The sequence below is a fragment of the Furipterus horrens genome, unplaced genomic scaffold, assembly GCF_987537825.1.
Source record: "Furipterus horrens unplaced genomic scaffold, mFurHor1.1.pri manual_scaffold_2, whole genome shotgun sequence".
NCBI classification, from domain to species: domain Eukaryota; kingdom Metazoa; phylum Chordata; class Mammalia; order Chiroptera; family Furipteridae; genus Furipterus; species Furipterus horrens.
Window position 1 is genome coordinate 42,561,060 of NW_028327172.1, and position 25,801 is coordinate 42,586,860.

Genomic DNA, 25,801 nt, shown 5'->3' on the forward strand with positions numbered 1-25,801 from the left:
AAGTTATATGAATAGTCATGCCAAAATACTCATCGTCGGCAGCCGTCCGTCTCGAGAGACGATGGCGTAGCTTCCTGAGAGTCTATCTGCACCGCCGAGAATGGCTGTGCAGTCCGACTTGGGAGTGACAATCCCTGCCGCACTTGTTACAGGTGAAGGCAGATGGCTGTTGTTGCTGCTGTTGACGCTGCTTCCGCCTCGATCTTTTCTGGACCGCCTCCTCGTTGCGCGCAGCCTCTGCGCGTGACGTACCTTGCCTGACCACGAGCCTCCAGGCTAGGCGGTCGTCGTCTGCTTGAACTTCCCATGTGTTGAGATTGATGGAGCATTGTGTCATGTCCTTTTTGCAGATGTCTTTGAACCGCAGTTTTGGGCGCCCTGTCATCCTCTTGCCTTCTGCTAGCTCGCCGTAGAGGAGGTCTTTGGGGATACGGCCTGCATCCATTCTTTTGACATGGCCGAGCCACCTGAGGCGTCTCTCGCTAAGAACTGCATGCAAACTGCTCATATTGGCTCGCTTCAGCACCTCGGTGTTGGGGACCTTATCCTGCCAGGCGACATGCAGGACGCGTCGCAGGCACCTCATGTGGAAGCTGTTGAGTTTCCTTTCGTGCCTTGCGTAGGTGGTCCACGTCTCGCTGCCATAGAGGAGAGTGCTGAGTACGCAGGCTTGGTAGATGCGCAGTCTGGTTTTCTCAGTGAGGCTGGAATTGTTCCACGCTCGCCGGTTCAGTCTGGCCATAACTGTGGCTGCCCTGGCGATTCTCTGGTTGACCTCCAAGTCGACTGACAGAGAGCTCGAGATGGTGGACCCGAGGTAAGTGAAGTCATTGACAACCTCCAGGGTGTACCCGTCGATGGTGATGCATGGGGGAGTCCCCGTGCCTTGAGCCATAACATTCGTCTTCGTCAGGCTGATGGCTAGTCCGAACTCCTTGCATGCGTGGGAAAGGCAAGTGACTAGCTGCTGGAGTCCCTCTTCGGAGTGTGATGTCAAGGCTGCGTCGTCGGCGAAGAGCATCTCACAGATGAGCACCTCTTTGATTTTGTTCTTGGCTCGTAGACGGGCCAGGTTGTAGAGCTTGCCATCGGATCTGGTGTGAATGAAGACACCCTCGCTGCAGTCCTTAAAGGCGTATTGGAGGAGCATGGAGAAGAAGATTCCGAACAGCGTAGGCGCGAGGACGCAGCCCTGCTTTACTCCGCTGCTGACTGGGAAGGCCTCAGAGGTTGCGCCGTTGTAGGACACCGTGCTGTGCATGTTGTCGTGAAAGGACATGACCACAGCAAGCAGATGTGGTGGACAGCCAATCTTCCGTAGCAAGCTGAAGAGACCGCTTCGACTGAGCAGATCAAACGCCTTCGTAAGGTCGATAAAGGCGAGGTAGAGTGGTTTATGCTGCTCGTGACACTTCTCCTGCAGCTGGCGTAGGGAGAAGATCATGTCCATTGTTGATCGGCCAGCTCTGAAGCCACACTGGGACTCTGGGTAGACGCGGGAAGCAAGGGTCTGCAGGCGGGCAAGAGCGACCCGGGCGAATACTTTGCCGACGACGCTGAGGAGAGAGATGCCCCGGTAGTTGTTGCAGTCGCTGCGGTCTCCTTTGTTCTTGTACATGGTGATAATGTTGGCATCTCTCATATCCTGGGGGATGTAACCCTCCTTCCAGCAGCGACAGAGTAGATGGTGGAGCGGCTGTAGCAGGACTGGTTTCCCGCTCTTTAGGATTTCTGGAGGGATTCCGTCGCTTCCTGGTGCTTTCCCACAAGCGAGGCGGTCGATGGCTTTGCCGAGCTCTGCCGCAGTAGGTGGGGTGTCTAGCTCCTCCATGACTGGTAGGTCTGGGATGGCGTTAAGAGTAGTGTCTGTTACGGTGTTCTTCGTTGCGTACAGCTCGAGGTAGTGCTCGGTCCACCGCCGCATTTGCTGTTCCTGGTCAGTGATGACCTCACCTGTCTTGGACTTAAGGGGGGCGATCTTGGAGGGGATTGGGCCTGTTGCCTTCTTGATACCCTCATACATTCCTCGTGCGTTGCCTATATCGGCGGCTTCCTGAATGCTTCTGCACAGGTTTAGCCAATAGGTGTTGGCACAGTGGCGGGCAGTCTTCTGGACTTTGTTCCTGGCAGCCCATAGAGCTTGAAGTGTACTGGGAGTGGGCGTGGCCTTGTAAGCCAGTAGGGCCTTCCTCTTAGCCTCGATCATGGGTTCCATTTCTTCCCAGTGAGCCTCGTACCAGTCAGCGTTCTTCCGCTCTTTCTTCCCGTAAGCAATAATGGCGGAGTTGTATATGGCGTCGCGGAGACGTGGCCAATTGGATTCGATAATGTCATCTGCCGCCACTCCCTCGCCGAGTGCATCTTCCATCTTGTTGATGAATTGCTGGGTCTTAACTGGGTTGCTGGCACAACTGGTGTTGATGCGTGGGCGACCCTTCATCTTGGAGTGGTGCAACCTCTTCGGCATTATGCGCACCTTGCTTACCACGAGGGCATGGTCCGTGTCGCAGTCTGCACTGTGGTAGCTGCGGGTGAGGAGGGTGCTGCCAATATCCATTCTTCTGGTGATGACGAGGTCAAGCTGGTGCCAATGGCGGGAGCGGGTGTGCCTCCATGACACCTGGTGGATCTCTTTGCACTTGAAGAATGTGTTTGTCACGCACAGGCCGTGGTGACACGAAAGCTCAAGCAGTCGCTGACCATTCTCATTGATCTTTCCTCTCCCAAAGTTTCCAAGGCAGGTGGGCCAGGCCATGTGGTCGGCTCCTACTCTTGCGTTGAAGTCTCCAAGGAGATAGAGAGCGTTACTTCTGGGGATCTTGGATAACGCTTCGTCCAGTGCATGGTAGAACTGTTCTTTCTCTTCGATGGTGGCGCAGAGGGTTGGGGCGTACGCGCTAAGAATGCTGACTGGGCCGAAAGTTGTTGACAATCGGAGGGTAAGTAATCTCTCTGTGCCTCCTGTGGGTGGCTCTATGGAGTTAACAAGCATGTTCTTCACAGCGAACCCAACACCGTGCTGTTTTGGTTGGTCCGGAGACTTCCCTTGCCAGTAGAAGGTGTAGTTGGTTTCTCTGATAGTTCCGTTGTCGGCCAACCAACCAGGTCGCCTGTAGAGCCACAATGTCGATGTTTAGTCGTGCCAGTTCCCTATCGATGACAGCGGTTTTCCTGGCACCCTTGATCCACGGAAGGTCTGCAGTAAGTCCGGGGCACATGGTCCTGATGTTCCAGCTAGCGAGGCGAAGAGCCGGAGGCTTCTTTCTTGTTGTTTGCTTGGAATTAACTGGTGCGGGTGTTTTGTGGCCCACTTTTCGAGAGGCGCCTCTCTGATCCCCACCCACCCAATGGGGCAGTGCATGTGAATGCACTTTCCGCCAGCCTGCCACTGCTGCCGCTGCTACCACCACCACACTGCATCCTCTCCGCCCTAGCTCCACCCGTGCTAACTGTCTGGGCAGTGACTCATTATTCTGAAGATTTTTACTCATATGGAGCCTTCTGCCTGAAAAGGGAGGCGGCAGAAGCGGCAGGAACCGCTAGGCGGAGAGAGACCAGGACCTACTACTGTGCATGAAGGTGGTGTGAGAAAAGGTATAATCTTGGACGGAAAACGAAAACTCGGGCAGAGGAAATGGCGGCAGGCGCCCTGCCTGAAAAATCCGGACAAAAGGCGCAGACCTCCGTCCCCGCCGGTCGGCCGCCGGGGTACTGGCACTGCCGCCCTAATCTGTGCCCTGCCCTGGCATCCCTCCTATGCTTACCCCTTTCCCATGCCTTCTTGCAGTTACGCAGATTATGAAGAAAGGAAGGCAGAAGCCACAGATAAATAGGAATATGATTTGGATAAGGCAAGCAAGGAAAGTGGGAAGGGAACTCTGTGCACTTTGGAATCACCTATGCCCTCTGGGGCCAGGAGACCTCATACAACCACCACCTTGACTCCTGAGAGCTGATCAAGCCCAAGCCTTCCACCCATCCCCCTCTGATCAGAATCAGGGAATCAGGTCCTGGAAGGGGCAGGTGGCTCAGACACCAAGTGGGCCATCTCTACTCCTGTAAAGGAGGAAAGAGGAAGGACATCTCTAAAATCAGAGAAGGAAAACTCTGACTCCAAAAAACCTCCGCTGCCTTGCGGCATACCTCTTCAGGGGAAAGGCTAAGGGAGTAAACCCCGACAGAAAATCCGGAGCCGGAGTCCCTAAGGCGGTTTGACATTGTAGTCAACACCGGCAACTCCTGCGGCGCACCTGAAGCCAAGCTGTATTGACTTTGTCTTTCCCTTGGACCCTTCAGCTGCGAAGAGAGGGGGGGTCTGCTGCATGGGCAACAGCAGACCCTCCATATCACCCTGCCCAGGCTCTGTAGCTTCAGTTTCACTGGAGAGGACACTCCAGCGTCATCGCAAGATGTCGACTCAACACGGGAGGAGACAGATACCGGTTATAAGCTCATCCGATTGGCGAAGGAAACGAGCGCCAGGGGTCTCCTCTGACGGTGGGAGAGGTCATCGCACCTCACTGGACAGCTACCGCCCGCCTCAAGCTGGGCAGCCCCAGCCAATTAGGTGCCAAAATACTATATCATTTCATTTACAGGTGTAAGATTATGAAGCTTTAAAGGACTGTGATTTCTCTGTTTTCTTTCCCAAAGTATCTCTTTCATCCTTGAGCAGGTAAAGGCATGGCTCCCTTTTCTATTGCTCTCTGTGCAGAACTGGCCCAGAAACCTGGGCTGTGGCCCATGAAGACTCCATAGATTTCCTTCTCCAGGGCTGCTTTGCTAGGATTTTTCAGGAAGTCATCTATGGAACAAGGATTACTCTTAAACATTTAGTATACCCTGAGTTAGAAAATGAAAATGCATAAATAGAAGGCAATAGGGAGACTGCAAAAGGAGCCTAGTTTATACTCTTACTAGTTATCATCACCCCAGCCCACCTTGCACCCACAACTGTGGGTTTCATGAAATCAGGTTGTGACTGTTTCTACTTTGTTGCTTATTGGCTCATATCTATTAAAAGGTGCTGCATATAAGGAGTAATAAATAGATATACAGATATGTCACTATTTATAAAGTTTTAACAGAATTGAGTATCTGGGTGATAAATCATGCTTCCGTAATACTGCTCCTGCTGTGAACATGATTGCGGTGTCACATAATGAAATTCAGCCATTCTTCTCGTGTTATTAACATTTATGTGATTCTCCTTGGACAGATTTTAACTGATGGTTTTTATATATTGGTTTTTTTCCTAAGGTTTTTCTCAGAATTGTGTTCAGTATGACTTCTACCACATTAACCTCTACTACTACACTTTAACCACCTTAACTTATGCTTTGTCCCAAGTACTACTCAAATGAGAAAATATTAAAAAGCTATAGGCCACAGGGGAAGGTATTTCATCAGGTTCCTCACTAAGCAGGAAATGTCATGACTGGAGTGAAAATACACAGCCCTATGGAGGATTCATTTTTCCCTATAACCCAGAACACAATATGCTGGAACGTGGAGCATGCCAGTATCCTCAGCTCTGGTGAAAAAAGTGTATGTGGTAAGAGAAGAATGGTAGATTCAGGTCTCCTTCTGGCCTAAATTTTCAGGTTTCTTGACAGGACCTGATTTTTTCAATTGAAAAACTAATGCTTTATAGGAGAGTTCCAAGATATCAACCAAGTATGAGGGGTCAGTTCAGAGATTCAAAGAAAGACAAATGAAATGATGGATATTTGATCTATGGAAAGATTGGAAAGTGATGAACAGAGGAGGGGTCTTGAGATAAGGGAGGCCATTTCTTTTGAATATTGCAGTCAACACCTCTGTGCTGTTCTTGTCATTCATGCGTGGTCATACTCTGAGCTCTCCAAAACCCCCAGTTTCAGTCATATAGTATACCTAAAACTACATGTACTCTTAATATATCTGCTTTAACCACCATCCTCCATATCACTATTGTTCTCTTCTGCAAGTATGGGGGGAATGCAAAATGATACAATCATTTTCATCAAAATCTGGCAGTTTGTATAACATGAGACCCTAAAATCCAGTAATTCAACTTATAAGTAATAATATGCAAAGTAAGCCTGTAAACCAACATTATAAACGTTGCACAAATGTAAAAAAAAAAATCCAGAGCAAAAATAAGAATACTAAATGTGAATGCACAGAGAGTAAAGCAAGCAATCAGAATCTACAATGTAATAGACACTTGGAAGAAAGGAACAGTATTGGACGTATCTCCTAGTTTTGATTTGTTGTTGTTGTTGAAGACACACCTCAATTGGCATTAGGTAGACAGTTATAACTATGCAACATACAGACTTATTCGCTGGAAGAACAAGAATAATTTGGGGTTACTATAGCAGCTAGAAAGTGTTAGGAGAACATCTTTAAAAGAGAGATCCAGAGGGACAAATCCCAAGTTGCACATAAAAACTCTGATCAGATCTCTGAACTACTCATGTCTGAGATAGAGGATAAGCAGCCCAATTAGGGGTAATGGAGATGATCACAGATTTTCACTCCTGCAAAATGCAGGGGAGAATTTAGAATTTCAGTTTAATCAAACTAACCTACTAAAACAAACAAACAAACAATAATATTCTTCAGAAAGATAGAATCCAGAGTCTCTATATCTCATTAATAATTACCCTGAGGAAATGTTAGAGGCAACCTAAAATTATTCAACATATAAGGAAAATAGAGGAGATAGCCCATATTCAACAGAAAAGGTAAGCAATGGAGACCAAGTCTGAAATAAGTCGATGTTGTATTTAGTAAACAAGGACCTCACAGCAGGTAATATATCTGGGGTGAAAGATGTAGAAGAAAATATAATAATCAGCAAATAGGACATGTCAGAAATAAAATACAAATAGTTTTTGTTTTTAATTGAAATACTGAAACTACAATCTACAGTATTCCTTATCACGGGTATTACATTCTAGAAACCCCCCCCCCCCCCCGCTATAGGTGAAAATCCGCGAAATAGGAACCTTACATTTATTTTAGTATTTATATATATTTTAAGACTTTATAAACCCTTCCCACACACTTATAAACAATTTCAAGTCAATAGCAACCTTTCCCACTCCCTTAACCTTTTTCACACTTTATTATAAACACTACTTACATTCTTAAACATATTCTACACTCTTAAATCTACATAACTTTAACAACATACATATACAGTACTGCAAAATCCTGGGATATAGTGAAAAATTTGTGATAATTAAATATAATATTTTTAAAAATACCATGATACAGTGAGGCTGTAATAAGTGAACTGTGATATAGAGAGGGACTACTGTACGATTGTTCTAAAAACAAATCCAGGGTTGGCTCATTGGAAATTCAAAATCATAAAAAAAGACTAACTAAATTTAAAGTAGGTTAATAGGAATTACTCAATATAAACATAATGAACAAATTCTCAATAATCTGTAAAAAATATCAAAGTAATAAAATAGGCTTAAATCACAGAACAACTACTAAAATACAGCAATAATAAAATATTAAGTAGCTGATTGAAATGAGAAACAAAGGGTAAAAATTGAGTGTTCATTTCAATACATGTAGAAAAGAATCAAAGCATCACTGATTATGATAATAAGAAGTTTGGAATATCAACCTCATTAAAGAAAATAAGAAAGAGCCTACAGTTAACCTCATACATAGTGGTCAAATATTGAATATATTCTATCCATGATTGGGAACATTTCAAAAAACATGTCAACACTCACCCATATGTTCACCATTGAATGGTAGACCCTGGTCCAAGAAATGAGGCAAGAAAAACAAATAAAAACACAAATATTGGAACAGAAGAAATAAAACAGTCTTTATTTGCAGATAATATAAAAGTTTATGTAGAATATAAAAATAAATCCACAGGAACCAACTAAAATGAATAAGTGAATTAAACAAAGTTATAGGACTTGAGACCAATACTGAAAGATAATTATGTTTTATAAACTATCAAGTAATAATTAAATAAATTAAATTTATTCATTCCTTTAAAATAATGTCCCAAAACAAACTACCCTGAGAAGATAAACAATACCCCACTCCCATTCCAGCGTGACTAGATGTGTCACCTGGTCTGAGAGGGCTCATAGCACTGGGAGGCTTGGTGGAGTTGCTGTATGTATGATATAAAAAACAGACTTATGATTAAACGATGTGGAGAGATTAGGAGTCAGGATCAATAAATTCCCTATCATAAATCTTAGGGAAAACAGAGATTATTGGAATTTGATAAAATTAAGTGCAGATCATGTGTCTCTACCCCAATAGGGATCTCAGGTCCCCATGATTTAGAAACGTCTGATTATTAATTTATGATAGCTCTAGATACCACTACCAGCTCATTTTCCATGGATGAACCTGCAGAATGAAGCATGATTATTCCCTGAAATTCTATTGAACTGTCACGTTTAAGATTTGTAATTTGGACACCTATCTCCCACATCAATGGCACAGCAGTATCTTAAAGGCCCAGACATACAATATGAGTGTTTGCCACTCAGAAGTTCTGGGGTGAGAGAGAGGGAAAAACCCTATTTCTGATACTTATATCATGAGAAAATTCACACTTGTTGCCCAATGAACTTTTCAGGACATTTACTGAGAAGCAATGTAAATGGACTTAAGTCGGGGCAGTGGATTCTGTTTTGTTTTTTGTTTTTTAATATATCTTAGTGTGAAAAACTTTTCCTCTGTGTACTTTTTCTCTAAGTTGTTTCATGTTTTAAGCCAGAATCTTCAACTTTCCAGGGAACACAAACCCATGAATATCTTTGGAGAGATACTTGTTGTATTGTCCCACAGAATACAGGTTTTTCTTCTTTTTTAAAAAGACTTATTTATTTATTTTTAGAGAGAGGGGAAGGGAGGTAGAAAGAGAGGGAGAGAAACATCAACGTGTGGTTGCCTCTCACATGCCCCCAGCTGGGGACCAGGCCCACAACCCAGGCCTGTGCCGTGCCTGGGAATAAAACCTGTGTGACCCTTTCGTTTGCAGGCTGGCACTCAATCCACTGAGCCATACCAGCCAGAGCTACAGGTTTCTCTTAATAAGTTATGGCTTCAGACACTGTGGCAATAGGGTGACAGGAAAGCAGAGGTCAAAGGGGCTATGGATAAGAATCAGTCTCCCTCAGTGTCTATGAGAGAGGAATGTGTGTGTGAGTGTTGAGAGGGAGAGGAACAGACAGACAGAGAGACAGACAGGATGTATCTATTATCTATCTTTGAATTCCTCTCCTACCACAGGTCTTCCAGAAATGGAGAACTGAAAAATTTTGTAAGACAGGGACCAGAGCAGATACTGGCCTAATGGCCCATTATTTCTCTTTCTCTTCTCTAATAAGTACTTTGGGAATAGTGGGAAATGAAATGCCAAAGATAAGGTGACAATACCACAGGTGGCAGGAGCACTTACTCCTGTGCTTTACTCACTCCTGAGGACAACTGCAGCCTTTCAGCTCCCTGGAAAGTGTGAGACTGACCAGGGAAGGGAGACATTGACCTACATATGCCATTGCTGAGGGAGGCCATACAGAGCTCCTGACATTGTCTTTATCACTGTAAGTCATAATGTGAACCAGTAACTGAAACGTGGAGACATGTCTGCGCAAACAGATAAGAGGCTTTCATTAGAAAGAGAATTACTAAAGAAACAGATAAATTTCAAATCAATTTTATCTAGTACAGTCACATAGATTAAAAAACACACAATTATTCCAGTACTTCAAATAAAAAAGTGAGTAGGTAGCTACAACAAAAGATAAACCTTTAATTTATAATTTAAAAAATCACTAAATGCAAAATAAGTATAGGTAACTATAGGCAGAATGTTATACAGTAGATTTATAGAACATATTCATCTTGTATAACTGAAACTTTAAACCCATTGAACTTGCAACAGCTTAAAAATGTAAGCGGTTAGATCCCGTATTAAGTGTTTTTTCTATAATAAAAAAGATAATGTGATTGATAGCAGATGTTAAGTAGTAAATTCAAAGAGAATGTTTTTTAAAAAGCAACTACAACCCAGAATTGTGTACTAGAAAACTATAAGGTAAAATATATTTGAAAATTAAAAAACAGTAATATTTGTTATGCAAAAATATGAGATTTAAATGGTGTGGTTCCTTAACCAAGTTATTCTATTTCAAAGCACAGCAAAGGTATTAATATTTCAAGTAGCTCGATATTCATTTTTAACGTTCACTATTTCAAATTATAGAAAAAAATAAATCAACATCAATCTGGACCACTGCTTATGTGGTAGAAAATTAGAAAGTTAGTGCAAAATTCTATTTTTAAATTATGTCAATATTCTTACATTCTTAGTATTTTTATTTCTGATGAGAAACCAAATTCAATTTAATTATAGACCAGTGAGTAGCAACATCAGTATGATTATGAACTTTTACCAAATTTCAGTCAAGGTTTAACTCTCCAATGTTCACTTTCTACAACATGTACCTGCAAGAGCACCCTGGTCATTGTGCTCATCGTGGTTTTACTTGTTACCATGAGCAGTTTCCTGCTCCATTGATGGCTACGTGGATGGAGCACATCAATCAATATCTCTTCACAGCTAAGATTTTCCCATGGTGCTCCAGCCTCCTTCTGTCAATCAGCAACTCTTGGGTTTTCCCTTCTGCCCCACATCCGGGGGAATTTGACTCTAAACTTTTCTTGGGGAGTGACCAGCAGAAAGGGCACTTGTGCTGAAGAAACACAACCCAGTTCTAATCTTAGCTCCTCCACTTATTAGAACCTACCTCATAAGTTTATAAATTCCTTTAATTCCCTGATAATTATTTTTTACAATATTTTAAAAATTAACCTAGATTAAGATACCCCCATATATTTATACATATATATTAATTATATGTATGTATCCATGTATTGTGTATGTGTCTGTAAGTATAAATGTGCATGTACACACTTTTCCCAGACAAGTACTTTCTTTTTTATTCCACTGGGACAAGTAATTACTCCTCTATATCTTGTGGGTTCTGTGCAGTTGCCTGTTCTAATTCATAGTATATGCTTTTCTAAGAAAACTTTGTTCCTTTACAATCCTGGGAAAATCTATTCCTCATCATAATTTAAACTAGTTTTAAAAGTTAGGAAAAGAAAAGTGTGTGGCATGGTATGTAGGGTGTTATACTCAGATGTTTTCACCTGAACCCCAAAAGGCTGTCCCAGACATGGCTCCCTCTGCTGGACAGATCTTAGAAACTCATACTTCTGCGTTTTCTGACCCATTGTCAAGAAAGGGCCTTAACACAGTCCCAGCCTGGGTGTAAAATGTTCTGTAACACAAGACTGGAACTGGAGTGGTCTTGACAGCAGGACCTGAGAACCTGACAAATGAGACTGCAGGCAAAACACTTACTGCTCCTCTGAAGGGCACAGATCTGTCGCACACGACACTGACACAGCTTGCACTTTTCGGTGATCACAGGAGCGAATATTTACTATATTGTGCAGGACACGTAAATAGGTGCTGTATATTCAGTGAGGTTAGTTTTACATAACATCTTCAGAGTTTGGTGCAGTTTAAAATGACAATTTGTATTTTATGAGAAGGAACAAAAATGTACTCATTCTTACACACCTTTTATGAGACAGGCTTTGAAGTCAAATACTCTGAATATAAAATTTTCATTCTGGGTACATATATTACTTTTATTTTTATTTTTTTCCTCAACTCTCTGACCAACCTACTGCTGTCTGCTGGGCAACACTCAGACATACACTCAGGTACTCCTCAGTGGGTGGTGGTGATTATGGATTGTCTGGAGTTCATGGTTTGGGGAGACAGGTTTTCCAAGCCTTTTCAGATCAGCAATAAAGAAAAATAAGGAGAAATGGGAGGCTAGAGATGTTATACCAATACTGTTTGTCACTAGGAGGGATTAGATGTCTCTCACTGAGAATACAGAAAATGGTAAATGAGTAAATAAGCTTCTCTTCTAACTGAAATCAGAAACAGTGCAAATCCCCAAAGTGAGTAAAGAAGGGAGACAGCAAGGAAGATATGGTCTGCATGGAGCAGTGAGTGAGCTCAGGGGCAGGAGGTGAGCCCCAGGACAAGGGGAGCTACCCAGCAGGGGGTGAGGGAAAGAGAAGCTCAGGATCCCGGCGGGCACAGAGTCATGGGAGCCGGACAGTTCCAAGGATTGAAATATGGATAAGCAGACTGAGAAAAGTGACATTTAGAGAACTTGTAGATGAGTGACCCATGGTTTGTGACATTAAAAAATGAGACAGTACCTGCTTCATAGTCTAGGAAAACCCCAACTCGATGAGGAGGAACAGCCACGGAAAGAATCAAGACCTTGGGATCAGAGGTGGAAGAGTCCTCAAAGGCACTGTACTCAGATTTGTTCTGTAACCCTACAACCCAGTAGCCATTTTCAGGTCTGAACTTGGAGTAAACATTTGAATAATTTACAGTTGGATTAAAAACAAACCCAGAGCGTTTTCTTCTATTGAGGTGACTTGTGTTACTGTATACCCCCAGGATCCAGGCAATCTTCCCAGACACATCAACTTCCCAGTAATATCTCCCTGAGCAGAAACTATGGCTGCCTAAGATATCTAAAGTAGAAAAATTCCATGGATAAACATCCCTAAACATAAAATGTTGCCCAACTGTCACTTGTCTCCGATCCGGAGAAACAACAACATTCGCAAGAGCGTTGAGTGGAATCAGCATCAAGTCCACTGTAGAAAAAAGTACACAGTCAGGTGAATTACATAAGGCAGGTGTATCTTGTGACACTCTGGGGAGGAATACTGGGAATTGACTGGGACGAACATGAGTTAAGGGGTCAGTGATGGATAGATCACTTTAGAACTCTTGTAAGTATGCATATGTGGGAGGAAAACATGTAACTAAGATTATGATACCTAACGGTACCAGAACTTTGGAAGAGGTCAGAACATGGTGATTTGAAGAACTTGTAACTTCTTACCCCAGTAGCTTTGGACTTCTGTCCACTCTGAAATGACAATAGTTTCAGTGTTGTTGTTAGAAGCAAAGACAGAAACACGATCTATGTCTTCTCTTGAGTGGGAACAGAAAAGGGGAGTCCTTTGAGGCTGTCAATGGTGAATGAGAGGACTCCTGGCCCTTCCACCTTAGATATGATCACATCCTCAGCATAGGTATTTGTCTCTTCTTGTCGGGACTACCTCTTCTCTCTTATTCTCATACAGAAATAACATCCACTCCCCCATTTTGCTCTGATACTCTAAGAATCCCACACCCACACCCTTCCCCTGGCTCTCCTCACCTTTAAACTTCTGCAGCATCCCCCTGAGATCTGGAACTTGGAATGCACTCTTCAGTTTCCTTGAAACTATTTTTGGCTTCTTCAAGGTCCAGACCTCGCTCCTAGAGAAGAAAAAATATTGATCACCCAAACTCTGACTTTGTGTCTCTCCAAGACCAATGTCTCCCTCACCTGTTCCTCCATTGAAGCCTCCTTCCTGGAATCTGCTTCACTGACGAGCCTGAGGGAAGGTGATATGAAAACCCTAACACTGCAGTCAGAAGTGTCTTCCTGTCTACCTTTCTATTTTCCCTCTGAGTGACTTTGGGAAGGACCTTCTTCTCATAAAGCTCATGGTCGTCCTTCTAAAATGGAAACATTAACTCCTTACTTTCTACCTGCTAAAAACAATATAAAATTAGATGAAATAATGGAACCTTCAGAAGTTCTTTGGTACCTTAAAAAAAAAATTTGATGTATGGAGAAGTCACTGCTATGTCATTGGTTCCTCTAGGAAGAGGCGAGATATGGGTTCCCAGGTAGGTGGTTAGTGGAGAGGCTCTAGAACTTGGCTAGTGAGAGTTTTAGGTTATCAAGTGTGGGGCTCCTCTATTGAAAGGCTGAAGGTCTCTCAAGACTGTTATCTCAGTATAAATGTCAAGAATGACACATGAGGTCACATTCTCTATGGAAACATTTCAAATATTTGGGAAAGGAGAAGCTATGACATCCAAATTAATAGTGATCTGAATTTCATGTGCTTGATGCTTGCCAAACAGGTAGGCAATTTTAGATAAAGAAAACCATTTTTTTCCCCTATAAGATGCTGAAGTATTTGAGCAAAAAGAGATTAATTACGATGGCTGGTGTGGGTATGTGGATAGAGCACCATCCTGTGAACCAAAAGGTCATGGATTTGATTCTTGATGTCTCTTTTGTACATCCATGTTTCTCTCCCTCTTTTTCCCTCCCTTCCCCTTTCTTCAAAAGTAAATAAATAAAATCTTTTTAAAAAGAGATTAATTATTGACACTAGGACTAGAGTCACTTTTCCTCGAGACTTGAGTCCTTTATTTTTTGCCATCCAAAGAACATCACCTAGAAAGACCTTGCAGAACTGTCCTGGGAGAAAATTTGGTGGCCTGGCAGATAAAGAGGACAAGAGCCTTCCTGTGACAAGACAGGCACCTATAAGTATAGAAACAAAAGCTGAGGCAGAGACTAAGGTCTGACTAAAATGAGTGAAGCCATTGAGTTCTGATGCTGCCACCTCTTATTTCCAATGCTGCTATTCACCCAAACTCTGTGACCTCCCACCACACACGTTCGCTACCATTAAAAAGTTTCCCCTGTCATCAGCAATTTGAAACAATGTAATACCCAAATTTTTAAAAATTATGTGATTTAAAAAAAAAATTAGGTAATTTCTTAAAATTATGTTTGATTCAAGATTACTCTTACAGTTACAATTCTGTCATTACTCACACAAAAAGGAACATGCCTGGTCTTGGGCACATACCTTCTTATGACATTTATCACATCCTGGGGAGAAAAGGAAATATGTAAGTCAAGTGTAAGGTTTCCAGATTTAGAAAATTAATGTGGCTAGTTAAAATTTAATTGTGGGTAAATTCCAAATATGTCTTAGTATAATCATCACCTCTGCAATATTTAGGATACTCGTCTCCTAAAAAATGAAGTGCCATTTATCTGAAATTTAAATTTAACTACACGTTCCTTATTTTATCTGGCAACCCTTGAAGGGTGATCCTCTTATCTGACAAAGTTTTACTCGCCTTCCTTATCACGACACTAGCACACCTTGATATGGTGTGAATAAATAGATGGTCAGAATAAATAAATGGGGACAAACTGTGGAGAAAAGACCAAGACCACCCATTCCAGAGGACTCATATTAGGATGTTAGAAAGATGCTTTAAGGGTCTGGAGATGTAATATATTTAAAAGGAAGAGAGTAGGCTTATAATTTTTTAATATACATTCATGAGAAGACCCCTTTAATTCATTATGCTTTCATTTATTCTAGAGACAAATAAAGATAAAACCTTCTATTTGTCAGACATTATTCCAGGCTCTGGGGAATCCAAAATGAATAATTAATAACTATAGTGCTCAGGAAGTATATTTTCTTTTGCTGCAGAAATAAGCAAACAAATGTTTCTTTGGCCTCCTTCTACTCACTCTATATACCTCCTACACACTACCTGAAGTATGAAATAGACCACAGAAACCAGCAGGAAAGAAAGTATAAAATATAATTGGTTTTTCCAATCATTTACATTCCATTGTTCATATCAATATCCCTCTTCATCACTGTCTTAAAAAGTATACCTTACCCTAAATTGTAATATCATATTAAGCTAGTTCAGTCCATATTGTCAACATTTTTTAGCCATCTTCTTTTCCCCATCCTAACATTATTTACCTTATTTTTACTGTAAATACTCTAATATATTTGGTTTCCTCCTCTTTAGTTGAAACCCTTTATATCAACAAAGCCTTGGCTGTACATTCTCAAAATATTTTACTCCCTGTATTAGGATTTTTGTTGTTATTGTATATGAAAAAAAAAAAAACAACAACAGCTGAAACTGCCTTAAACTTAAAATAAAAAAAAGGCGAGAGAGAGAGAGAAACATGGAGAGCAAGTATAACATATGTAATAGCTGAACTTTTAGGAAAAATCTTGTCAGTAGGATCTGTATTTTCTTCTCAAAATCTTATTTTCTACCTGCTGTATGGACATTCTTTCATACTCTATATAGTGTCAACATGAATATCCTGGTTTAAATGATAATTCATAATATATTAACTAGCAGAAAAAAAGAATTTATCTTTCAAGACATAACCCTAAAATTGTAAAGCATACAAAACACTGCCCTAAATTGGGCCGGGTACATATCTTAAAATAATTACTGCATCATTGGTTAACCTTTAGGAATTGAATATGCTGACTTACCTGGAATTGAGAGACATACATATCCCTAATCAACTACATAGACTGAGGGTAGAGATGGTTCCTCAAAGGGTAATCAAGAGAAAGTTAACAACAATAACAAAAAAGTAATTGAATAAGGTTGGATAGATAAATAACTGTCCTATACAGTCCATCCCTTAGCTGATTACCATCTCCTCAGCCTATAAAAATCCCAGAAAGATTTTAATAAAAATTAACAATATATACACAAACTTTCACAGAAAATAATGTTTCTCAGTGTTTCTCAGCTTTGACACTCCTGGTACTCCGGGCCTGATAATTCTTTGCAATGGGGTCTGCCTTGTGCTTTGCAGCTGACTTAGCGGCATCTCTGGTCTCTCCGCACTAAATGACAGTAAAATTCTCCAAATGGTGCCTGTTGCAGAGGTGGTTAAATTGGTCTCCACAGAGAACAACTGACTTAACACAGAATTGGTTTCCAATACGATTACCCTACCTACTTAAAAAAAAATTTTCATAAAGCCATAGAGTGTCAGTGCAAAGATAAAAGAGAAAATTATGTAAGAGAGTGATAATCCAGAAATACATCCTTATACTGAAAGCAAATTGATTTTTGGCAAAAGTGCCAAAATAATTCAGTTGAGGAAGGGAGAGTCTTTTCAACAAGTGTGAATGAAATTTGTTCATAGTTCAACTTCATGGATAGAACTGGAGAATATTATGCTAAGTGACATAAGCCAGTCAGTGAAAGACAAACACTACATGATCTCACTTATAAGAGGAATCTCATGAACAAAATAAACTAAGGAGTAAAATAGAACCAGAGACACAGAGACATGGAACAGACTGACAGTGGCCAGAGGGGAGGAGAGAGGGAGATAATGGTGGAAAGAAGGAAAGGGTCTAGTCAAAGAACATGTATGAATGATGCATGGACATGGACAAAGGTGTGGGGGCTGACTGGAGGAGGGAAAGGGAGAAAACTGGGACAATTGTAATAGAATAACAATAATAACTAACTAAATAACAAAAAATCTCAATATATTTACTAAAATTCTTTGAATTGAATACTTACAATGTATGTAATTTCCTATTCAACTTATGCCTTAAGAAATGTGTTTTTTAAGGCAGAAGCAAAGATTTAGCAGATAGAAATTGATTACTCCAGTATTGGAACCAAAGTTAAGAAATTTTTGTTCATTTAGGAAAGGAGAATGACAAAAAGTCGAGCAGAGAAAATCTGAAATTTCTTGAGTTTCTCCATATATTTCACAGTTTAAGATCACAGTCATGCAGTTAATTTCATTTAAAAAAATTAAACATTTGTATTAGGTACAATCCCTTTTTTTAAGTCTCTATATGTGTTCCCCTAATCTTTCCCTAGCCAGGCACACACACACACACACACACACATTCATATGTGCTTGTCCTTCACCCAGGTATTAGTCTATCATTACATCTACCACCCCTTAAAACAACAACAAAAGCAAACATAAAGAGAGAAGTGCATTGTTTGACTACACTCAGGGAAGAAATGCCTTACAAATGCTAGGTCACAGATAATAGAAGTGCATAAAGACTCTTCTCTCAAATTTTTGCGCAGCCCCTTATAAAAAATACTAATGGGAATTTCTCTTACAACTTGTATATTGAATTTCATGATGACCCTTGAAATGAAGGACAGAGAAGGAGCACAGAGGGGTCAATGGAACCTTTTAATGAGAAAGAAGATGTAGGGACCCAGAAGGGAAAGAAACCTAATCTCTGCATTTCCCCCAAATGTCCTGTGTGGGAGCTCCATCCCAAGTCTTACCTGTAGCGTGTCTACAGATAATTCATGCAAATGCCTCTGGAGATCTGAGTCAAGCTCGCTCAAGTACTGCCTCTGCTGGACCACCTGGTCTTTAGCCACTGTCAAGGTGTCCAGCCCACTCCCGTTGTCTTCCTTCAGCTTTTGCAGCTCCCTCCGCTCCTCTCTGTCCAGAATGTCTCTCATTTCCTCAAACCCTTTCAGAATTCTCTCTCTCTCAGAGTGCATACGGTTCTTTGGGAATGAGAAGAGAAAGAGGCAGTCTTTCATGAGCCTTGGGAACCAAGACAAATATTTTCTTCAGGCACTTAGAAGGTAAAAGGAAAGGAGCAATTCCTGGGGAAACCATTTTCCCTGCTATTTTCCCCTGAGCTCCTCCTAGAGTAATTCATTCAAATCTGTTTGCTCAAGGCCCACCAGGAGACGCAATGTGCTACCTGGATAAGGCTGGGATTGCAGACACCTGTCCTGGGTAATTATGCCACACTGTATAGGAAACTCCTCCACCAATACCTTTGAAACATGGAAATCTGGGTCTTCCTTAATGAGTTTTTCTGGAAGTATCAGAGCCTCAAATTTGATGATGGAAATGGGTCATGGAGTTCAAAATAATTGTTACATTGTTTCCCTCTATGCCTTTTCTTCCAAAACAGTTGCTTTCACTTGTGACATGTCTACTCCATAGCACCCAACCCTCAGTAGGTAAGGAATTGAGTGAGAACTAATCAAGTCTTCTGGATTCATTAATTTGAGGCACTAGGGAGGCAGGGACCCCCTTATGATTGGACCAAGGTACTGCCAAGTTTCCTGTCTCAGATCTCCCTCAGGAATAATGTCTTCCTACCTCCCAGGTAGCTCTCTCTTCATTGAGGTCAGCTTCCAACTTCTCAGCTTCCTGCTGCTCCTGTGTCAGCTTCTTCAGAGCTTCCTGGAGTTTCTCCTGTGAGAAAGAAATCACCAAAGTCAAGCTATGAGCTTTCTCAGAACCTGGATTGAGGATAAATGGAGAAGAAATCAGGGTCATCTCAGAAGAGACAAAAGTTTCAGAAATGAAACTGGCAATTAGAACTGAGAACATAGACTGAAATATGAGGAGGTCGATGTATTCTTTCTCTGGGTGATGCAAGTTACCAGCCCTCTATCAAGAGTAACTTGCATCTCTCTTTTCCTAGAGGAAGACCTGACTGATCCTGCAGCAAGTAAAGGCCTTTCCTTTCATGTACCCTTTTCTCTCATCAAAACGAACATTTCTAAAAAGCCTGTCTGCTCACAGGGGCAATCAGAACTTATCTTGGGAAGCAACTCTCAGTCATTGAACTTTCCTTTGTTGAGATTGTGTAGCCTATACTTATTTTTGAAGAAAATGAAAAAATGCACAGAAATGTTCTTCAGGACACTGAAGCTGAGCCAAAGGTATGAAAAGAGCCTGCAGAGCTCAGTTCTATGATGACAGGGAAATAAATATGATTAAAAAGTGAAGATTTCACTTCAGGTTACCATTCTATCCAATGTTTGCCTACCCTGGGGCTTACCTGACATTCTTTTACCACCTCTTCCATGGGGGACATTTCGTGACCTTGGTGCTCCTGGACACAAAGCCCGCAAATAGCCTTCCCATCATCCTTACAGAAGATACGGTAAATTTCCCCATGGTGCTCACAAAGATCTCTTCTCTGCCACTGGTGTGACCTCATGTTGACCTCCTTGAATTTCTTCACTTTCTCATACAGCTGACAATTAACCCAGAGGTTCCAGGGTTGGTATCTGCTCTGGCAAACAGGACAGCAGCATTCCCCTCCTGGGTGGCTCCCGGATTCACTATGTGCAGTGATGCAGGCTTGGCAGAAGTTGTGGCCACAGTCCAGGCTCAGGGGTTCTGTCAGGAGCTCCCGGCAGATGGGGCAGGTCACCTCCTTTTTACTCACTTGTGATGAAAAATCCATTGCCAAGCTCCCTGAGCTTCTTCCTGTCCTGACTCCAGAGGCTCTTCTTGCTCACAAACTCCTGCAGGGCTGGTAATAAAGAAGGGGGCAGGATAAGAGGAACAGGAATAGAAAAGATACTGATGTGCAGAGATTTAGAACAGGACAAAACATTAATATTCTAATAGGAAAGAAAGAGAGAGAGAGAAGGAGGGTAGGTCAGTGACAGAATGGAAAGGGCTCTGCATAATAATTTCAAACACTTAACTCTTAGTTCAAGTCACATAACAAATTTCATCTCATCAAGGCAATGACTGATTGCTATTTCCTCTTTTTCTGCTGGATAGAAGGACAAACTGAGGCTCTTCCTACCAAGAGCTTTGTGCCACCCATCATTAGTCTTGCCTATTTTTCCTCACCCCCAAACACATTCAACATGTTAAATACACTAACCTTACTGCAGCCTGCTAGGGTTTTATACTTGCTCTTCTTTCTGCATGGAATGATCCTACCTCTATCATTTGCATAACTTATTTTATTTTAACAATTTCATGGAGTTATATTTACATCACATGTATTTTTTTAAGAGTCCAATAATTTCTAGTAAACTCATGGAGTGGTATAACTATCACCAAATTCCAATTTTAGAAGATATTTATTTCTTGAAAACAAAGCTAATACCATCAGCAGTCACCCCCATTTTGACCCCAAGCCTCAGGCTACCATTAATCTCCTTTGTGTTTTTACAGATTTACTTTCATTGATAAATTCATAACAGTGGAATCATATGGTTCTTTGATTCTGAATTCTTCCACTTTGCATGATGTCATTGAGATTCATCTCTCCTGTCTTTTTTTTTAAGTATATTTTATTGATTATGTTGCTACAGTAGTTCCAATTTTTCCCCACTTTGCTCCCCTCTGCCCAGTACCCGCCTTCCCTCCAGCAATCCCACCCACCTTATTTCATGTCTATGGGTCATGCAGTAAGTTCTTTGTCTTCACCCTTTCCTATATTATTCTTAACTTCCCCCTGTCTATTTTGTACCAACCGATTATGCTTTTTAATCCCTGCGCCGTTTCCCCATTTCTCCTCCTTCTCCCTCCCAACTGATAACCCTCCAAATGATCCCCAGACATATGATTCTGTTCCTATTCTGGTTTGCTTAGTTGGATTTTGTTTTTATTTTTTAGATTCACTTGTTGATAGTTGTGAGTTTGTTATCATTTTAGTGTTCATAATTCTGATCTTCTTTTTCTTAAGTAAGTCCCTTTGACATTTCATATAATAATGGCTTGGTGATGATGAACTTTAGCTTCACCTTGTCTGGGAAGCACTTCATCTGTCCTTCCATTCTAAATGAGAGCTTTTCTGGATAGAGTAATCTTGGCGGTAGGTTGATTTTCATCACATTGAATACTACCTGCCAGTCCCTTCCTGCCTGCAAAGTGTCCTCTAAGAAATCAGCTGATAGTCTTATAGGCACTCTCCTGTAGGCAACTGTCCACCTCTCTCTTGCTGCCCCCAGGACTCTGTCTTTATCTTTCACCTTTGGCATCTCAGTCATGATGTGTCCTGGTGTGGTCCCCTCTGGGTCCAGCTCACTCGGGACCCTCTGTGCTTCCTGAATGTGTATATCTATCTCCTTCTCAAAATTTGGGAAGTTTTCCTCATTTTTTTCAATTCTTGCTTTCTCATTCTGCTCTGGTTGACTGTTTTTTTTCTTCCTTATGTTCCAAATCATTGATTTGAACCCCGGTATCCTTCCCTTCATTATTGGTTTGTGTGGGTTTTCCTTCATTTCACTTAGCATAGCCTTCACTTCTTCCCTTATGCCTTTGCTGTACTCAAGCATATCTGTCAAGCCTGTGAGCATCTTTATTATGAGTGTTTTGAATTCTGCATCTGTTAGGTTGTCTATCTCCTCATCTGTTAGGTTGGCTATCTCCCTGTCACTTAGGTCTCCCACTGGAACCTTGATCCATTTCCTTTTGGGCCATATTTCTCTGTCTCCTCATTCTCACAGGTTCCTGTGTTTGTTTGCCTCCACGTTCCAGGTAGAGCTGTTGCTCCTGTTACGTTTTAAGAGGTGGAGCCTTAGGAATTCGTCAGTACAGGGCGACCTGTTTCACCATGTTGTGCTGCTGTATGTGAGGGAGGGGTCTGAGAGGAAACAATGTCGCCAGCCCAGCACTCGCCCCTTTTCCAGGCACTTCTCCCCTTCAGTATGGGACTGGTGCCTCTCTAGCTGTTGCCCTGGCCATTGTTCCTAGAGTGGGTTGGTCTGTGGACATTCTAGGACCGTGGGGGCCCTTTAAACAAGCAGATTCTGCTGAGAGACTGGCAGTTTCTGCCCCCCCCCCCAACTGGTCTGCACAGTCAGAAGCAATGAGGCTTGATTTTCTCTGGTGTTGGGACTAGGAGTTTCGAGGTCCAGTGAGGATCTGGGAATGCTCCCTAGGTGTCCCTCCTGACTTTTTAAAATGTGTAACTGTGCTTTCCACTGGTCTGCTGCTGCCGCGGCCACCACCGCCACACCATGTCCTTTCTGCCCCAGCTCTGCTCCTCCTACCTGTCTGGACGAGTATTTCTTCTTTATTTCTTTATTTGCTGGACTTCCATGCAGTTTGATTTTCTGGAACTTCTGGTTGTTTCTAGTTTTGAGGTAGTTGTATTTCTTCTTAGTTGTGGAGGGAGTGTGTTTGTCTACCTCTCCTGTCTTCTTCTCTCATGTAAAACACATATTCTTTATATTAAAGGCACAAAACCCCCTGCTGTCTGAGAGATTTTGAACTTGTTTGTCTCTGCAGGGAATGATCTTCTTCCATGACTTCTTGTTATATTTTATTCCAGCTCCATCTCACATGTCCTCTTATCAGAAGGGCCTGCTCTAATTTAGCTATAGCAAAACTGCCAATACTATATCACTTGCTGTACATGTGCTATATTTTTCTTATTTTTACTTTATAATACATAACATCTTTCTTTAATTGTTTACTTTTTCCTCTTAAAAATAAATTCATGCATAGATTGGGTACCATTTTGTCCATTGATGTGTCTTCAGTACTTAGAAGAGTGCATCACACAGGAACACAATTTTTGAATATATTAAACCAGAAGCTCCCCTTCTCTCCATAGGTGATTAGAATTTTTAAATCAGCTTCTCATCTTTTATCCCATTAATTCGCAGTTCTCCAATACCTGAGAATTGTGTACTGGCTAACACACCTCTCACACACAGTGCATTCACATGTCCTCAAACTCATTCCCTTGAGAAACCCACAGAAACAGCAAAGGTCACAACAGAGAGGTCATTTTATTCCTAACAATTTTATAACCAGTTGTAATTTAGAAATCACCTTGACTTATTTATTCCTTATATAATTTTTTCTTTAAACTTGAGTATTCCCTTCTTGGATTAAGAAGTACACAAAAACAGTCTCAAAATTGACATTGGAATATATAAGCACAGTACAGGGTATATAGTCAATAATGCTGTAACAACTATGTATGGTACCAGGTAGGTACCTGAAATATCTGTGGGGGAGGGACCACTCTGTAAAGTATACAACTGTCTAAACACTATGCTATAAATCTGAAGCTAATACAGAATTATATTGAATGTCAACTGTAACTGAAAATTAAAATAAAATATTAAAAAATACATTTAAAAATAAAAAGAATACTCATACTCTATTCTTCAGATATGTAAATAAAATAAATGACTTATAGAGGTCAAAGTCATTCTTTTAAAATAGGTAGAGTTGTTAGGAAACATACCATCCTCAATAATGCCATTCAGTGTTCTCTCCACTACTGCACAGATCAAATAGAGGTAGAGGTTGCAAGATATAGATTGATACCCAATGCTATGGGGGTATAGAAACAAAGAACAAGACCATTGGGGTAGTTCTGGGGAGTCTTTTGTTTGTAGATTTTGGGTCCATAGCTTGGCCTGGACATAAGGCAATGTGTCAACAGGCACAAAAATGAGTGTGTTTTAGGGAGGAAGAAATGTGTGCATTTACGAAGGATCACACACATGGTAGAGATCTGAGAGACATAAATTCCAATGAGGCATCTGTCAGTCATGAGAGAAAAGACTCAATGTTTAGGGAGGCCATATACTGGAAAAATAAACTCTGTCCTGTTCCAAGCACATTAAGTGCTATTATGAGTTCAACTGTGTCCTTCTAATGATGTTGAAACCTCACCCCCAGAATGTTTGAGTGTAACTTTGAAATTGTGTCTTTGCAGGTGATCATGTTAAAATGAAATCATCAGCATATGTGTTAATCCAACATGACTGTGTCCCTACAGAAAGGGGAAATTTGTATACAAATAAACATGTATGCATAGAAAATGCCATGTGAAGAAAAAAACAGAGATCAGGGTGATTCAACTATACAACAAGGAATGCTAACGAATGCAAGCCAACTATGAGGAATGTAGCCAACAGAGAGGCATGGAACTGATGCTTCCCTCAAGTTCTGAGAGGAACCGACCCTGCCAACATCACTGATGTTATATTTCTAGCCTCCAGAAATGTGAGAATACATTTCAGTTCAGCCACTTAGTTTGTAGTATGTTTTGTATGGCAGCCCTAGAAAATTAACACATGTGTTTATTTTTATTTTATTCATTTATTGTATTCTTTCATTGAAGAAGCATACTACCATTGAAACCCTTCCACTTAGGACAGACAAATTGAGACAAAATATATTCTCGTTTTTGGAGATGGTACAATGTATGAGTTTTTACAGGGTCAAGTAAAGGCCAGCTAGGGTCTGAGTTTTGTTATCTCACTATATCCTAACTGACTGCACAGGGGCTTTCTGTATCTGTGCAGTTCAGACAAGGAAATGAAAGTGTCTCCACAATGTTGAAAAAAATCCAATAAGAGGTTTAGCCAATATCCTTGAAACTTCTCCTGGACCCTAATTCACAAACTACCAAAGAGAAGTAAGCCTGTTCTTGGCATCCAGACACCTGGGGACCTCAGAAACATTGAAACTCCTCCCTATTCCTCAGTATTCATTGCTTTTTTTTTTTTTTTTTTCCTTCTTCCCCACTTCCTTCAAGTCCAGGGTTTAATCTGCACCACATAAATGAGCTTCCACCATGAACTCTAGCTCTCAGGCCAATTTGTTTCAAAGTAGTCATTTGGTAACAGAGGCCATCTTCGGAAAGCTACCCCTAGTCTCATCCCTTTCTCTCACAGTCAGTTCATCAGAAAACCCTGCAGCAGCAGAGCAGCTTCAAAACCACAGTTTAAGTCACTAAACAAACTCAATCTGTTCCCCCAAAGCCTCTTGTCCTTTGCCTTCAGAAACTGCCCCACTTACCTTCAGAAGTACAGGAGTCTTGAACTGGTGGAGATCAGCTGTAGGTCTGGTCAAGATTCACTCCCAAGTCAGAGACCACCTCTCCACAGAGGAGTTCCCCACAGGAAAAGGATGAGAAATGAAAGTTAAATTCATACCAGAGGAAAGGAAACGAAGGAAGCAGAACAGAAACTTAAGAACAATGCCACCTAGTGGGACACTTGGGGAAGTTAATGCCTCGGTATGTTCTGGGACGGACACCAGCTTAGCACTCAATCAATGTGTTTATATCCCCTTTGCAAATTTTTCTAGGAAGAATATTTGAATAAGAAGAATGTGAATTCCAATGATATATTCTACAGCTTGCTTAAATTCAATTCTATAAGTATCAGTTAAGCTTACTCTATATTCAAGTCCTAAACAATTTACTAGGGATAAAATCGTGATCCAGAAAGTTTGGGTACCTGCCCTTTGTAATGGAGAATGTG

The 25,801-nt window shown here is 41.4% G+C and overlaps 1 protein-coding gene across 2 annotated transcripts; it reads right to left on the reverse strand.

Annotated features, from left to right (window-relative positions):
• Nucleotides 1-9,776: 9,776 nt before the first annotated feature.
• LOC150018300 (E3 ubiquitin-protein ligase TRIM22-like) lies at nucleotides 9,777-25,565 on the reverse strand. Of its 2 annotated transcripts, none has more exons than XM_090264545.1 (8): nucleotides 25,335-25,565; nucleotides 19,600-20,079; nucleotides 18,912-19,007; nucleotides 18,071-18,301; nucleotides 14,818-14,840; nucleotides 13,320-13,420; nucleotides 12,999-13,025; nucleotides 9,777-12,747 (listed from the first exon to the last, which is right to left on the reverse strand). In XM_090264545.1, exons 2-8 carry the CDS (start codon nucleotides 20,008-20,010, stop codon nucleotides 12,152-12,154), a joined length of 1,485 nt encoding a protein of 494 aa, XP_090120671.1. In that variant the 5' UTR covers nucleotides 20,011-20,079; nucleotides 25,335-25,565; the 3' UTR covers nucleotides 9,777-12,151. The 2 variants fall into 2 exon arrangements, with proteins under 2 accessions (XP_090120671.1, XP_090120679.1); XM_090264553.1 differs by having other exon boundaries at nucleotides 19,993-20,079; nucleotides 25,335-25,562.
• Between the last annotated feature and the right edge of the window lie 236 nt (nucleotides 25,566-25,801).